Source organism: Oncorhynchus gorbuscha, linkage group LG16 (genome assembly GCF_021184085.1).
Source record: "Oncorhynchus gorbuscha isolate QuinsamMale2020 ecotype Even-year linkage group LG16, OgorEven_v1.0, whole genome shotgun sequence".
Taxonomy (NCBI): Eukaryota; Metazoa; Chordata; class Actinopteri; order Salmoniformes; family Salmonidae; genus Oncorhynchus; species Oncorhynchus gorbuscha.
The window spans coordinates 50,030,541-50,047,566 of NC_060188.1; the positions used below are offsets into that span (position 1 = coordinate 50,030,541).

Here is a 17,026-nt window from a genome sequence, read left to right on the forward strand (position 1 = left end):
AAGGCCTCGTATTTTTCCTGAGCATTGTCATCAGCCCCATGCTCCAAAGAAAGGCCAACATCCCTGGTGACAAATTAAACAGTGCAATGGTTACCACTACAAGTACAGTGTCCCAATAACAAAATAATGACAAGACCGCAATCTGCTAGTGTAAGAGGTCCTTAATTGACAATAAAAGGTGATAGACTATTCTATACCCATTTGAAGAGACCCCCCCCCCCCCCCCCCCCCCCCCCCCCCCCCACGTCATTTGTAACCAAGTTTCATCTGATTTGTCTCGAATAACTCTGCTGTCAGGCAAATGATGTTTACCTAGCCAGCTAAATGATTGTGAAAAATAACGATATTTAGCTAATGCAAATTTGAAGCAGGCTACTCCTCAATAACTTGGTTAGCCCACAATCAATGTCAACGTTGGCTGCTGTAGCTACTGTACTGTATATCAAATCACAAGGCAAACTAACAGGAATATAGCCAAAATCAACTTTATTTTCTTGATGAAGTAGCTAGATAGTTATTACACAAAGTCATACATACAAATCGATCACCAACGTACTTGAACTGTTAATGTAATGACATTATTTGGATTAATTTTCCAATCTCCACCCTATAAAGTCGATATAACCGAGAACAATCAGAAATCACGCGATATGAATCAGAGAGCGAGGCGCCGCCTCAAAGGTACATAATCACATTATTTTTAAACTGTGATTTACAAAGCTAATGTAATGGATTTTTAAAAGCGTTTTTATCCCGGGATAGCCCGCTAATATGACCCATAATAGGGAAGAACATTTATTGAGTGCAATTCGATCTGAATATATAATACATTTTAAAAGGATTTGCAATTTGTCATTAGCAGTCTTTTCGACTTACATTTCCCGGGAACCATAGCATGGTGATATTTCCTGATTTCGGTGCTAGGCTGCGTCTAATTTATTTGGTTGCGTATCTTGTCTCATGCCTTAAATCTACATATTTTTCCCGAAGTGTGCAATAGTACATTTTCTCGCATGGATTTAAACTCTCTCTAGCCAATGTTTACACCATTCATATAACCAGGAACCAATATCCAAAGTGGGTACTTAGAAAGACTAATTTCATATGATATACCTACATTTTAAAATGCATATGAGGGTAGGGTTGCGCCAACTTTCTCACTGCCAAATAAGCGACAAAAGGTGGCGCGCCAGTGCACGGTGACACGGTGGTGTGTGCGTGTTGTGTGAATGAATATACAGTGTATATTCATATTCTTATTCAATTGGAAAGGCAAAACATGTGTATATTCCATTTAGTCTATAACTTTACTAAAACGGTATCATTATGTAAACTTATGTGAATAAACCTAAAAATAAAAAAAAAGATCAAAGAAATCACCATTTGGACCGATAGTGTAGTTTCAAATCTGCAGCTACTGTAGTCTGTTCTACAACAACTTTCTGTCTGTCTGTCTGTGTGTCTTAGTCAGGGCAGTTCATCCCATGTGTCCCAGTGGGCCTATGATGGAAGTGGAGGACACAAGATGACCATGACTGTCACAGCCAGTACAGCCTTCTATCAAGGAACATGAAACTCTCGACCAGCTCCACTTCAGCCCCGTCGATGTTAATGGGGGCCTGTTCAGCCCTCCTTTTCCTATAGTCCATGATCAGCTCCTTTGTCTTCCTCACATTGAGGGAGAGTTTGTTTCCTCTACTTAATATACTGTAGTTATCTACTTATTTCATTGTATTGTGTACACTATGCTGTATTCCTGTTCAAATGACAACTTTAATTTTGATTTCATTTTATCTAGTCTACCATAACCCAGTTCACTCAGTTGTTACATTGAAAATATGGAGTCATTTTGAAAGTTCTTTAGAGACGTGCATCTCACCAACATCGGATGTAATGTTTAGCAATGCAATCTAAGAAACGGAATGCCTCATTTCAGGAAGAGCTCATGACATCTGGCTGCAGTTTTGCAGCTGTCAGCTGGATCCTGTCACCCTAATCCGCTGCAGAATCTGGCCTGCCAACCCCCATCTGCCACAAACAGCAATTTCAGTGGACCTCCTGTGCCAGTTTGCACCCCTGCAACTGGAGTGTGGGGTGTCTTTGAGGGGGATTACCTTGGCTTTCCATAAATCCAATGCATGCTGGAAGGTAGTTATTGTATTTTCAATTGGAAATAAAATCATACATTTTTTACTATGATGAGTAGTTTTATTTTTTTCTATGTACAGACAGTTGAGCTCTACCAGAAGCTCACAAATTAGTAATTTGAGCAGTTCAAACACTGGCAGTTTGAATGAGAGACTGTCAGAAAGTTGGTGCCACTGACCTCGGACGGAACAAAGTGTCCTCTCTGTCCACAGGTATGTCAATGATAACAATTAAGGAACAACTATAACGTCTCAATAAGCTAGGATTCTTATTTGCATTGAGTGTTGTTCATAATTGATGAGGGGAAATATATTCAACCTCAGTTGTCTTTCTCATATATCTTCTATCGTTGCTTTGCCAAACAGTAGTAATGTAATGCAGCAATACAATTGCTGCATTACAATGATCCTTTTCTGCTAATTCAATCAGATGAACTGGAAGCAGGGCTACTATTCAGTAGAATCAGACTCAGTGTCAACCTTCTAGTCTAGACTCAAGACTTTTCTCTTCTGTCAGTCCTATGACTGAGTGTAGTCTGGCCCATGGGTGGGAAGGTGAATGGGAAGGTCTATGTTTTTTTGTGTGCTCTATCCTGTTCTGATTATCGATCAGTCTGACAAGCATGCACACCATGAACTGCTTGGATTGTGCTTCTGTATTGCTTTTTCTTTTGGGGTTTTAGGCAGGGTATCTGTAAAGCACTTTGTGATGCTGTTTTACAACTGCTGATGTAAAAAGGGCTTAATAAAAATACATTTAATTGATTTGATGATGAAATCCTTGCTGTGGTTTCACTAACAATTTGATATTTTAGTAAAATTCCAAACATTGTCCATCAGATATTTTTCAATAACTTGTGAGCATTGTATATGTATAATTCAGCACGAATGCCAGTGTGGTTTATTTTGTTCTGCAATAGATTTAATTAGGCCCTTGATTATGTTGAGGGCAGCACACAGTCAGACGTGGAAGTTTGGACCCGTCAGATAACGGAGACCCTCACAGACAAAAGGACGTTGTTCCTTACCTGGCAGGAGAGAGACGTGGACTCTCTCGCAGAGCAACATTGAGTCGCATAAGTAGTTGCTACATCTCTGACCTAAGGTTTTATTCCATCTCTAAACACCCCTTTGTGTCTGGCTTAGCCCTACCAGTCATGACTGCCACGTTCCCGTGTTCTGTGTCCTAGGCTCTTTGCTGGCCATGGCAGAACACTGACATTCCTGTCTTGCAGGAAATCACGCACAGAACGAGCAGTATGGCTGGTGGCATTATCATGCTGAAGGGCCTGGTCAGGATGAGCCTGCAGGAAGGGTACCACATGAGGAAGGAGGATGTCTTCCCTGTAATGCACAGTGTTGAGATTGCCTGCAATGACAACAAGCTCAGTCCGATGATGCCCAGACCATGATGGACCCTCCACCTCCAAATCAATCCCGCTCCAGAGTACAGGCCTCGGTGTAACGCTCATTCCTTCAACGATAAACGCGAATCCGACCATCACCCCTGGTGAGAAAAAAAACGAGACTCGTCAGTGAAGAGATCTTTTTGCCAGCCCTGTCTGGTCCAGCGACGGTTGGGTTTGTGCTCATAGGCAACGTTGTTACCGGTGATGTCTGGTGAGGACCTGCCTTACAACAGGCTTACAAGCCCTCAGTCCAGCCTCTCACAGCCTATTGCGGACAGTCTGAGCACTGATCGAGGGATTGTGCATTCCTGGTGTAACTCGGGCAGTTGTTGTTGCCATCCTGTACCTGTCCCGCAGGTGTGATGTTCGGATGTACCGATCATGTGCAGGTGTTGTTAGACGTGGTCAGCCACTGCAAGGACAATCAGCTGTCCATCCTGTCTGCCTGTAGCGCTGTCTTAGGAGTCTCACAGTACAGACATTGCAATTGATTGCCCTGGCCACATCTGCAGTTCTCATGCCTCCTTGCAGCATGCCTAAGGCACGTTCACACAGATGAGCAGGGATCTTTCTTTTGTTGTTTTTCAGAGTTAGTAGAAAGGCCTCTTTAGGGTCCTAAATTTTCATAACTGTGACCCGTTGCCTACCGTCTGTAAGCTGTTAGTGCCTTAACGACCGTTCCACAGGTGCATATTCATGAATTGTGTTTAAACCCATTACAATGAAGATCTGTTTAGTTATTTGGATTTTTAAGACAGGGTCCTGAAAAAGGGACGTGTCTTTTTCTGCTGAGTTTATTTGTACCACTATATTGGTGCTAGTCAATATAGGTTTTAAACATTTTAACATAAATATTCACATTTCAGCCTGGAGAAAAGGTTGAAGGGCATGGAGAAGAGAAACCGGTGTAATGTCATTCGTCTGTTGTTTGAAGTAAGTCAGACCGAAATGCAGCGTGTAGGTTACTCATGACATTTAATGAAGAAAATGCTGTACATGAAATAACTGAGAATACAAAACAACAAACGAGTGAAACTAATACAGCCTATCTGGTGACTAACACAAAGACAGGTACAATCACCCACGAAATACAACGCGCACTCAAGCTACCTAAATACGGTTCCCAATCCGAGACAACTAGAATCAGCTGACTCCAATTAGGAATCGCCTCAGGCAGCCAAGCCTAACTAGACACACCCCTAATAATACACACTCCCAATTAATACAAACCCAATACGAAATAACAACATATAAACCCATGTCACACCCTGGCCTACCCAAACATATAACAAAAACACAAGATACAATGACCAAGGCGTGACAACCGGATTGTACGCTGGTCTCTTCAACACTGTGCAGCAATTTTGGAAAGTCTGCAGACTAAGAAGACTCGCTGTCTGCTGGCCACAATCCATAGACTTGTCCTGGAGCGCTCTTTCTATTGTGGCCTGGTCCGAAAGAATGCAGGTACTGCAGCCAAGTCAGTGTTATACCCCAATTTGATGATCTGTTGATTTATGTGCTAATAGTTGTGAAAATGAACCACATACTTGTAAAATATTGCACCAGTGATTGAAAAACAATGTCATAAAACACCCTGGGAGACCAGGAGCATGCTTTTGTATGTTACTCAATCACATTGACATCCTACTACAGTATAACTTCTCTCTGTTTGTCTAAATGAATACGTTTACAGTGTATGGTAACATTTCAACTACTAATCTACTAACTCGAACCCTTACCCTTATTCTAAACATAACTCTAACCGTAGCAAGCAGTTGCTTATCAACACATCATTTCTTGATAGTATGACTGTCTGCAGAGCATCTACAGACGGAAAATCCAGACTATCCAAATAAATGTGAACTAGTGTATCGATGAAAATAATTTAATGAATCGAATATACACTTAATTAACCCATTCCAGCAGTGCATTGTAAACTACACCATAACTTTCAATTGTGGCACGTTCCTTATAGCTGTGGCTTTAGCCATATAGCCGAATGCCCTGTTCCGTTTCAAGCATGGTTTCAAGCCATTCGGTTAATAGCTTTTATTACCATATCATAATAATACAAGTCATATCAACATTTAAAGGTTTAATTACAACCTCTGGGGTATAACATGTTGGGCATAGTGGTATAGGATAGTCTGACATTAAATATAACCCCTAACCCTAACTTGAGTTCAATGTCGGCAGCCATTTTGTGTGAAATGCTCATTCTGAAGGCATTCGGCTATGGGTTTCAAAGCCCTATCACAATAATGCAAGTCATACCAACCTTTAAAGGTTTATTTACAACCTCTGGTGTATAACGTGTTGGGCAAAGTAGTATAGGACAGTCTGACCCATATGATGATAATCATTGTCATGTTATTTGATATACTGCATTTGCTTTAGTGAAAATGAACACCATGGTTGCAATAAAACTTTAAAAGGGTAGTATATAAATGTGTAGAATGTGTTGGTTTTGGGTCCAGGCTGGTAAGTTAACCAACCTTATATACAGTTGAAGTTGGAAGTTTACAAACACCTTAGCCAAATACATTTAAACTCAGTTTTTCACAATTCCTGACATTTAATCCTAGTAAAATTCCCTGTTTTAGGTCAGTTAGGATCACCACTTTATTTTAAGAATGTGAAATTGTCACGCCCTGGTCTAAGCATTTTGTGTTTTCTTTATTATTTTGGTCCGCCTCTCCTTCACCGGAAGAAAACCCTAACAGAAATGTCAGAATAATAGTAGAGAGAATGACTTATTTCAGCTTTTGTTTCTTTCATCACATTCCCAGTTGGTCAGAAGTTTACATACACTCAATTAGTATTTGGTAGCATTGCCTTTAAATTGTTTAACTTGGGTCAAATGTTTCAGGCAGCCTTCCACAAGGTGCCCACAATAAGTTGGGTGAATTTTGGCCCATTCCTCCTGACAGAGCTGGTGTAACTGAGTCAGGTTGGTAGGCCTCCTTGCTCACACATGCCTTTTCAGTTCTGCCCACAAATGTTCTATGGGATTGAGGTCAGGGCTTTGTGATGGCCACTAAAATACCTTGACTTTGTTGCCCTTAAGCCATTTTAAGCCCCCACAACGTGATGCTGCCACCCACGTTCTTCACTGTTGGGATGGTATTCTTTGGCTTGCAAGCCTCCCCTTTTTCCTCCAAACATAGTGATGGTCATTATGGCCAAACAATTCTATTTTTTTCATCAGACCAGAGGACATTTCTCCAAAAAGTATGATCTTTGTTCCCATGTGCAGTTGCAAACTGTAGTCTGGCTTTTTTATGGCGGTTTTGTAGTAGTGGCTTCTTCCTTGCTGAGCGGCCTTCAAGTTATGTCGATATATACTTTTGTACCGGTTTCCTCCAGCATTTTCACAAGGTCCTTTGCTGTAGTTCTGGGGTTGATTTGCACTTTTCGCACCAAAATACATTAATCTCAAGGAGACAGAACGTGTCTCCTTCCAGAGCGGTATGATCCCATGGTGTTTATACTTCCGTACTATTGTTTGTAAAGATGGACATGGTACCCTCAGGCGTTTGGAAATTGCTCCCAAGGATGAACCAGACTTGTGGAGGTCTACAATTTTTTTCTGAGGTCTTGGCTGATTTCTTTAGATTTTCCCATGATGTCAAGCAAAGAGGCACTGAGTTGGAAGGTAGGCCTTGAAATACATCCACAGGTACACTTCCCCTTGATTCAAATGATACCAATTAGCCTATCAGAAGCTTCTAAAGCCATGACATAATTTTCTGGAATTTTCCAAGCTGTTTAAAGGCACAGTCAACTTAGTGTATGTAAACCTCTGACAAACTGGAATTGTGATACAGTGAATTCTAAGTGAAATAATCTGTCTGTAAACAATTGTTGGAAAAATTACTTGTGACATGCTCAAAGGAGACTTGCCAAAACTATAGTTTGTTATCAATTAATTTGTGGAGTGGTTGAAAAACTTGTTTTAATGACTCCAACCTAAGTGTATGTAAACTTCCGACTTCAACTGTAAATTAGACAAGGATTTTCTTCTGAATAACTGGAAAGGGCATAGCCTTTCCATTCAGCTTCAGGCAACTTTGATGTAAAGCTTGTAGTGACAACTTCTCTCCGTCAGGGGTGCGTAACTGGTGGCAGGGAAGTCAGACGCAGGAGAGCAGAACTACATAATAGCCGGAGCAGTTTAATTTGCTAAACCAACGGCATAAAGAAATAACCAACATCGAAACAAAACCTGACGTGCACCAGTAAACATGTGCACAAGCACTTACAACAAACAAGTCAACACAAGGCATGGGGGGAACAGAGGGTTAAATACACAACAATTAATGAGGGAAATGAAAACCAGGTGTGTAGGAAAACAAGATGAAACAAATGGAAAATGAAAAGTGGATCGACGATGGCTAGAAGACCGTGATGCCAAACATCGAACGTCGCCCGAACAAGGAGAGGAACCGACTTTGGTGGAAGTCGTGACAGTGCAGTTCAGTGTTGCTTATCCAGTTTTCACTAGATATATCAATGTAATTACACCCAACACAACGTGGAATAACATATTTTATTAAAAAACAATTCATTGTGGCTAAGTAATAATGGAGTTCATTGCAACTGCAAGGTTGTCTGGGAGAAAAGAAATACAGAGGCACAATTACAAAGTGATAAATTGTAAGGTATTGTCTTTATAATCGAAGACAAAATACAGGTTGACTTGTTGGCTACATTCACAGTACATTTTGAAAAAATACCATCAAACAGATGTGTTTTTAGTATAGTGTCTACACTGAAACACCTCATTCATTACGTAGTGTGGTAAATGAGTTTCCACATATGTACCCAAAATATAATTCTGAACTGACTCTTTCTATGCCAGCAAAGATTCTGGTCATTGACTACAATTACTCTTTTATATTTACTCTTTTATCATGCAGTATACATCCAAAACATACATACTGTAACTACATAACATCTAATTACACTGAGTTTCCAAAACATTAAGAACAACTTCCTAATATTGTGTTGCTCACCCCCCTCCCTTTACCCTCAGAACAGCCTCAATTCACCGGCATGGACTCTACAAGGTGTCGAAAGCGTTCCACAGGGATGCTGGCCTATTGTAACTCCAATGCTTCCCTCAGTTGTGTCAAGTTGGCTGGATGTCCTTTGGGTGTTTGACTATTCTTGATACACACGGGAAGCATTTGAGCGCGTTGCAGTTCCTGACACAAACCAGTGAGCCGGGAACCTAAAACCATACCCCATTTAAAGGCACTTAAAAAATGTGTCTTGTCCATTCACCCTCTGAATGCCACACATACACAATCCATGTCTCAACTGTCTCAAAAGGTGTAAAAATCCTTCTTTAACCTGTCTCCTCCCCTTCATCTACGCTGATTGAAGTGGATTCAACAAGTGACATCAATAAGGGATCATAGCTTTCCCCTGGTCATTCTATGTTGTGGAAAGAGCAGGTGTCCTTAATGTTTTGAATACTCTGCATACATGTATATATTATTACCAACCTCCAGGGAATTAGACACAGGTCCTGGTGCAGTCCAACCTTCAGCCTCAGCCCAACCTCCAGTTAAAGGCCCAGGCCCAGCACCAACTACAGGCACTGTTCCAGCTCCAGGCCCATATCTATCTCCACTCCCATCTCAAGGCCCAGCTCCACTCCCATCTCCAGCTCTAGGCCCAGCACCACCCCTAGCTGCAAAAAGATATTCTAAAATAAAACATTTACTCTATCTTTTCTTAATCAGCAGACATATTGACCCAGAAATAAACAATAACAAGTGGTGGATGGCCATATATAGTAAAGCCCACCGTTGCCCTTTAGTGAGAGCAGTGACCACAGTGGGTATCTGTTCAAAGGGAATGTCCTGATTGTCTAAAGTAATGGACCAAGTCACTGCCTGTACTGTATATGTCAATGTTGTTCATATCAATGACCAAGACATTACAATTCTGCATTGAAACACTGCAGAGAGCATTCATTGCAATCTTACTTATTGTGAACTTGATGCCATGGCCTGCCTCCAAAATGGAAGATAGTTGGTCCATGCCATAGTGGGAGGGCTTTTTCAACTCTATCCCAGCTGGCATGCCCTCTATTTCAATGACCACCTGCTTGGCAGCCACAGTCATACATGGAACTCTGCCCTGTCCATCTGCTTCATCTAAACAGAAACCGAAAGAAGGCTTTAGTGAAGGAAGATCAAGTACACACATTATTCCAAGCTTCTACCAGTGATCCAGAAATCTGCTTACTTGAATATCAACAATGTAAAGCAACAAGGCACAGCTACCACATATGTTTTTATAAATCAAACGTCAGCCCTTTTTAGTGGTTTAGTGGAATTTTAGTGATTACATTTTTTAAGCTTGCTTTAAAGCGGAGCAGGTCCGTTATGAAATTAGATGTAAAAAAAGACAATACCTAAAAATGCTTATAGAAAAAGAGTTGGCAAAAAAACTGAAATCCTTCTGTAAGAAAAATGCCCGTTCCTTCTCTCTAACTATCAAATACAAACACATTACTTTTTTAAAGTAAATGTTTCAAAATGTCATGATTTACTATTGTGACCTTATTGTATACATTCCCACAATTGATTTCAGCCATCTTAAATGATCTTTTACTTTTAATGCCTTCAGGTTCCCCTTCAACTCCTGACCGTAGCTTGTCTGCCTCCTCACTGTAATGGGCTTTTGTGGCAGGTGGTAATGCCTGCCATTTGCCCAGTGTACCTGACATAACTCCTGACATACAACAGAAAACATGACAATGTCAGTGACATTGTTTTATCAATCTATTCTATCAAGGCATTACTACGACAAAACATTTACTTGCTGAAACAAAGTAGAAATATGTGTCAGATGGAGTCAGTTGACTTTAGAATTTGTTGTTAGACCCATAAAGTTCTGAAGAGAAACACCTCTGATCATTTATCTAAAAGAGTATAATAATTAACCTACATCAAAGACACACCAATTGAGAAATGCGTGCAGTCCACAATACTTGAATGCTCTCCTTGCTCTTGTAATTGCAAACAGGTCATTCAAGCCAAAAAGGCACAAACCTTTAGCTTTAAGGTGGTCCCTCATAAACAAGTTGTAAGCTGACACATTACGTTTGTAGAGCTTAGTTTTGTGTTGAGAGACAGCTTTACTCTGGGCCAGCTTTACTCTTTCATTCCCTAACCAGTTCTAGAGGAAACAATAGGAAGACAACACAATAGTAAATAATATTGCATCACATTTTCAAATCAGAGTAATTGTACATAATAGTTTTTTAAAAGAGTAAACACAAAAATATTGCCCCAGAAACTCAGCTTTTTATCTTGCACATGATTGAAAAAGGAGCCTGTCACACCCTGGCCATAGAGAGGCTTTTATTCTCTATTTTGGTTAGGCCAGGGTGTGACTAGGGTGGGCATTCTATGTTCATCTTCTATGTTTTATATTTCTTTGTTGTTTGGCCATGTGGTTCTCAATCAGAGGCAGCTGTCTTTCGTTGTCTCTGTTTGAGAACCATACTTAGGTAGCCTTTTCCCACTGGGTTTTTGTGGGTAGTTGCTTTCTGTTTTTGTGTCTGCACCAGACAGAACTGTTATGGTTCTCTTTGTTGATTTTCATTTTAGTGTTCAGTTTCAAATAAATAATATGAACACGTACCACGCTGTACCTTGGTCCTCACCTTCTTCCTATGAATGTGTTACAGAGCCCTTATATAACATGAATTATCTGCGTTGTGTCACAACCAGAGGGTAAGTGAGGGGTGTTTTGAATCTAGGTTTTACCAGGAAATATGAAACTAGAGGCAAAACGCATATGTGCTGGAAAAAGTTTTTAAGACATTATAATTATGACAACAGCAAAGGATAAGATCCAGGATTTAACCCTTCATTGTTCCATAGCAGAATTTGTTTGGGAATAATGGCAAACGTGTACGATAACACATCACAGAACATTCAACTCTTCACTTAAATACAACATAAAATATCACAGGACATACTTCACAAGACAAGGTCAGACAAACAAATACATAGAGGTATACTGTAGGTGGTGAGTTACAGTTTAGTCTTCCTGGATTTAGGAACCTGATGCTGGTTGATATGAATGACTTGTGTGCCGTTTGTTCTACAGTGTGGGGTTTTGAACTTTCGACCTGACAGAAGCTGTTGGTACTGGTCATATAGTGGGTGTGTCTAAGTAAAATTGTCTGGATTTATGGATGGTTCTTGATTTGTAGAGTGATGGGATGCTTTGAGACTTGACACTGTCAAACCATAACACCCAAGGAAGCAGAAGGTTAAGATGCTTTCAATTAATGTCGTAAATAAAAGGTGAATCATCAGTAAGGGCATAGGAAGTTTCCTAAGTAATCCTAAACCAAATGTTTTGCCCAGAATCCAGGGAGAAATGACAAAAAGACAAAACCCTTTCTTATGTTCACAGAATACAGAACATGAATGACCCTCACCTCCACCATACTCTCTGACAGGCCAGTTTTGGTGGCTGCCAGCAGAGGCAACCGTCTCCTGGTCATTCCCTGGTCAAAAAAGGCCTTCAATACCCCTAATTGATCAGGAAAATGTACGATCTTCATTGACCTAAGAATAGAATGACACTTGTTAAGACATATCCTAATCCAGTGCTATATATGGATCAGTATACTTATCACAGATTTCATATGAGAAGTGGGCCATAATCAGCTAAGAAATCACTAAGGCATAATACAAGGTAAGCCCCATGGCAGATAATACTGACTTCATATTATTCACATCCAGCCATAGGTACTGTACGATGCAATAAGGCATGTTTCGGTATAAGCTTTGTGCCCTTAGCCATTAACACACTAAAAACCTACTCTACTGACTATTGCTAGGACTTACTAGTGAGGTTGTTTCCATGATATGTTGGCTGATGTGGTACACTATTGTTATGTTACCGTGTTGCTATTGACATGGTGATTTTGCTTCTGTTTGTAAATAACTTTGTAACAACGGGCCGTAAAATCAGAACAAGCTTCACCAAGAACATTTACACGTGCCAGGAATTTGACCTGGTGACATGGTGCTGATATACAGTAGATGGGTTATACGAATATTATTATAATATAACAAGGGCTCATGTATTCAAGGATGTTGTGCTGGAGTATGGTGATGTTCAGCTTGTCAGTTGCACCAAAGAGCCAGAGAAGGAGCTTGAGCCAATACAATGCAGATGGCTATATTTTGCCACCCTGCTCCCCAGCTCTACCCTCACGTTTTTGGCCATGGATGGACACTTTAATGGAATGTAGATTGGTAGCCACAATTTCTATCTCTATTTTGCACATTCTTCCACTGCAAATCTACCATTCCAGTGTTTTACTTGCTAAATTGTATTTACTTCGCCACCATGGCCTTTTTTTGCCTTTACCTCCCTTATCTCACCTCATTTGCTCACGTTGTATATAGACTTATTTTTCTACTGTATGTTTGTTTTACTCCATGTGTAACTCTGTGTTGTTGTATGTGTCGAACAGCTTTGCTTTATCTTGGCCAGGTCGCAATTGTAAATGAGAACATGTTCTCAACTTGCCTACCTGGTTAAATAAAGGTGAAATATATATATTTTTTTAAATCACATATTTAGCAGATTTACATTTACATTTAAGTCATTTAGCAGACGCTCTTATCCAGAGCGACTTACATAACTTTCCTTCACTTTGAAAATGTGGAGTAGGTTGTGTCGATCTATCAGAAGAAACATCAAATGTAATCCCTCTTTAGATAGAATTAAGGCAGGCACTGTATGCACGTCCTATAATAAACAAAGACAAATTATAGTAGCTCTGTTTTCAATCAAAATAAAACAGGCTCATAGAAATGGCTGGAACGTTATCATACACATCCATGTGTTTGATACTGTTCCATTTACAACATTCCAGATATTATTACAAGCCATCCTCCCCTCACCAGCCTCTTACATTTACATTTACATTTAAGTCATTTAGCAGACGCTCTTATCCAGAGCGACTTACAAATTGGTGCATTCACCTTATGACATCCAGTGGAACAGCCACTTTACAATAGTGCATCTAAATATTTTAAGGGGGGAGGGGGGTGAGAAGGATTACTTTATCCTATCCTAAGTATTCCTTAAAGAGGTGGGGTTTCAGGTGTCTCCGGAAGGTGGTGATTGACTCCGCTGTCCTGGCGTCGTGAGGGAGTTTGTTCCACCATTGGGGAGCCAGAGCAGCGAACAGTTTTGACTGGGCTGAGCGGGAACTGTACTTCCTCAGTGGTAGGGAGACGAGCAGGCCAGAGGTGGATGAACGCAGTGCCCTTATTTGGGTGTAGGGCCTGATCAGAGCCTGGAGGTACTGAGGTGCCGTTCCCCTCACAGCTCCGTAGGCAAGCACCATGGTCTTGTAGCGGATGCGAGCTTCAACTGGAAGCCAGTGGAGAGAGCGGAGGAGCGGGGTGACGTGAGAGAACTTGGGAAGGTTGAACACTAGACGGGCTGCGGCGTTCTGGATGAGTTGTAGGGGTTTAATGGCACAGGCAGGGAGCCCAGCCAACAGCGAGTTGCAGTAATCCAGACGGGAGATGACAAGTGCCTGGATTAGGACCTGCGCCGCTTCCTGTGTGAGGCAGGGTCGTACTCTGCGGATGTTGTAGAGCATGAACCTACAGGAACGTGCCACCGTCTTGATGTTAGTTGAGAACGACAGGGTGTTGTCCAGGATCACATATCACACACAGATGTTACTGCAAGTGTAGCGAAATGCGTGTGTTCCTAGCTCCAAACAGTGCAGAAGTATCTAACAATTCACAACAATACACACAAATCTAAAAGTAAAAGAATGGAATTAAGAAATATATAAATATTAGGATGAGCAATGTCAGAGTGACATTGACTAGAATACAGTAAATGCATATGAAATTAGTAAAACGGTATGTAAACATTATTAAAGTGACCAGTGTTCCATTATGAAAGTGACCAGTGATTCCATGTCTATGTGCATAGGGCAGCAGCCTCTAAGGTGCATGGTTGAGTAACCGTGTGGTACTCGACTAGTGAAAGTGACTAAGTTCAGGGCAGGGTGCTGGCTAGTGACAGCTATTTAAAAATATGATGGCCTTGAGATAGAAGCTGTTTTCCAGTCTCTCGGTCCCTGCTTTGATGCACCTGTACTGAGCTCGACTTCTGGATGATAACGGATGAACAGGCCGTGGCTCGGGTGGTTGGTGTCCTTAATGATATTTTTGGCCTTCCTGTGACTTTGGGTGCTGTAGGTGTCCTGGAAGGCAGGTAGTTTGCCCCCTGTGATGCATTTGGCAGACCGCACCACCCTCTGGAGAGCCCTGCAGTTGCGGGCGGTGCAGTTGCCGTGCCAGGCGGTGATACAGTCCAACAAGATGCTCTCAAGAGGTGCATCTGTAAAAGATTGTGAGGGTCTTAAGAGCCAACACAAATTTCTTCAGGCTCATGAGGTTGAAGAGGAGCTGTTGCGCCTCACCACACTGTCTATGAGGGTGGACCATCAGATTGTCAGTGATGTGTATGGCGAGGAACTTGAAGCTTTTCACCTTCTCCACTGCGCTCCCGTCGATGTGGATGGGAGCGTGTTCCCTCTGCTGTCTCCAGAAGTCCACAATCAGCTCTTTTGTTTTGTTGACATGGGGGAGAGGTTTTTTTCCCCTGGCACAGCTGTATAATGTCTGGGATTTTTTTTCATGTATTTTTTGCTGGTCTATATTATTTTGTCTCTTGCCATTTAACAGTCAATGCAATTCACACTGTGCCTTAAAATGTTGTACTTATCGACTAATACATTCAAATTAAAACCTTGTGAGAATTTTTGCCCATCATGCTGTACCAAAAGCAATTACCACCAACTCTGATTGTGTGGCAATAAAGAGTTTTGCTGCGACCAGTGTAACAGACCAATCTAATGTCACTACACACAGATGAAACATGAGACCACGACCGGTCCTTCACCGAATTCCTTTTTATCTTTCCCATGAGCAGAGGCAGTCTTTCTGAATTCATAAAGTAGAATCTGTGTCGGCCATCGGTCAACGACCAATGCGTGAGACTCCTCTCTACACAAACACAAAACTATAGAAGAGCAAATGATGGGCAGTGTGCCCATAAAAGCCTGGGACTTGATTGGAGGTGGCAGTACAGGGTCGTATTCAATAGGCACCAAACAGAACGAAGATGAACTGAATCTGCCTACCTGAACTTGTCCTATAAGAAACTGTTTTTTTGTTTTCCATTAAAAAAAGGGAATTCTGCTACGGTCTGCACCAATAAATATGACCTAGTACTTACATAGGTCACAACAGATCTACCTAACTCTCTTCCTGGAGATCTACCATCCTGTGGGTATTCAGTCCAACCCTAACCTAACATACCTGATTTAGCTAGTTGAGGGTCATGTTCCAGGCCCTGACCAAATTTTTATTTTATTTTATTTATTTCACCTTTATTTAACCAGGTAGGCTAGTTGAGAACAAGTTCTCATTTGCAACTGCGACCTGGCCAAGATAAAGCGTAGCAATTCGACACATACAACAACACAGAGTTACACATGGAATAAACACAACATACAGTCAATAATACAGTAGAACAAAAAAAAACAAAAAGTCTATATAAAGTGAGTGCAAATGAGGTAAGTTACGGAAATAAATAGACCATGGTGGCGAAGTAATTACAATATAGCAATTAAACACTGGAATGGTAGATCGGCAGAAGATGAATGTGCAGGTAGAGATACTGGGGTGCAAAGGAGCAAAATAAATAAATACCAGTATGGGGATGAGGTAGGTAGATAGATTAGCTGTTTACAGATAGGCTAAGTACAGGTGCAGTGATCTGTAAACTGCTCTGACAGCTGGTGCTTAAAGCTAGTGAGGGAGATGTGAGTCTGGTGGTTAGCTGGCTAGCTTCAGTTGAGGGATTCCAGATCCGAAGTAAATATAAATACTTTAGGAAAAAAAAGCAGAGCCACGCCACATTGGGTGAGGCGGGTTGCAGGAGAGCATTTAGATGATGAGGCAAAATATTTTAAAGGATATGCGACGAAAAATATGTAAAACGATATATACAAGGGACATGACAGGACAAAGACGCCTGACTGCTACGCCATCTTGGATTATGAATTGCAAATTGCAGATAATGTATTGCATCAACCAATATATTGCTATACTACTCCGCTATATCATATGGGTGGCATTCCTGCCTGACTACATTGCAGATGCCAGCCAGATCACGCAAAGCTTGGATAGGTGTTTAACATATCAGCTAACTAATATCAGCTAACAGCTAACATCATATGATATAGGAATGTACTTCACGACACTTGATGACGTGGCGCACAAAAATTGGTTTATGCAACGCAAAGCCTTCAACATAATCAGGCAGGAAAACCACCAATATGTGGTTAGGTGATATGTTCAATGCTAGCCTCGTGTGGCCATCCTT

General features: G+C 41.2%; 1 protein-coding gene and 1 long non-coding RNA gene across 2 annotated transcripts; both read right to left on the reverse strand.

Annotated features, from left to right (window-relative positions):
* Window positions 1-8,094: 8,094 nt before the first annotated feature.
* Window positions 8,095-9,766, reverse strand: LOC123999929. The gene is made up of 3 exons (XR_006832515.1): window positions 9,556-9,766; window positions 9,070-9,257; window positions 8,095-8,170 (listed from the first exon to the last, which is right to left on the reverse strand). It is a non-coding gene; the product is annotated as an uncharacterized LOC123999929 (long non-coding RNA).
* A 197-nt stretch (window positions 9,767-9,963) lies between these two features.
* On the reverse strand, window positions 9,964-12,901 carry zgc:113176 (uncharacterized protein LOC554708 homolog). The gene is made up of 4 exons (XM_046305795.1): window positions 12,030-12,901; window positions 10,627-10,753; window positions 10,187-10,306; window positions 9,964-9,986 (listed from the first exon to the last, which is right to left on the reverse strand). The coding sequence occupies exons 1-4, from the start codon at window positions 12,153-12,155 to the stop codon at window positions 9,964-9,966; spliced, it is 396 nt and encodes a 131-aa protein (XP_046161751.1). The 5' UTR covers window positions 12,156-12,901.
* Between the last annotated feature and the right edge of the window lie 4,125 nt (window positions 12,902-17,026).

What these genes read in the sequence shown, in the direction of transcription:
- zgc:113176 (XM_046305795.1), bottom strand. Translation starts at nt 12,155, where the DNA reads ATGAAGATCGTACATTTTCCTGATCAATTAGGGGTATTGAAGGCCTTT. An exon ending in TGTCAGAGAGTATGGTGGAG is followed by an intron (nt 10,754 to 12,029) that starts GTGAGGGTCATT and finishes TGTTTCCTCTAG; the next exon opens with AACTGGTTAGGGAATGAAAG. An exon ending in GGACCACCTTAAAGCTAAAG is followed by an intron (nt 10,307 to 10,626) that starts GTTTGTGCCTTT and finishes GTTGTATGTCAG; the next exon opens with GAGTTATGTCAGGTACACTG.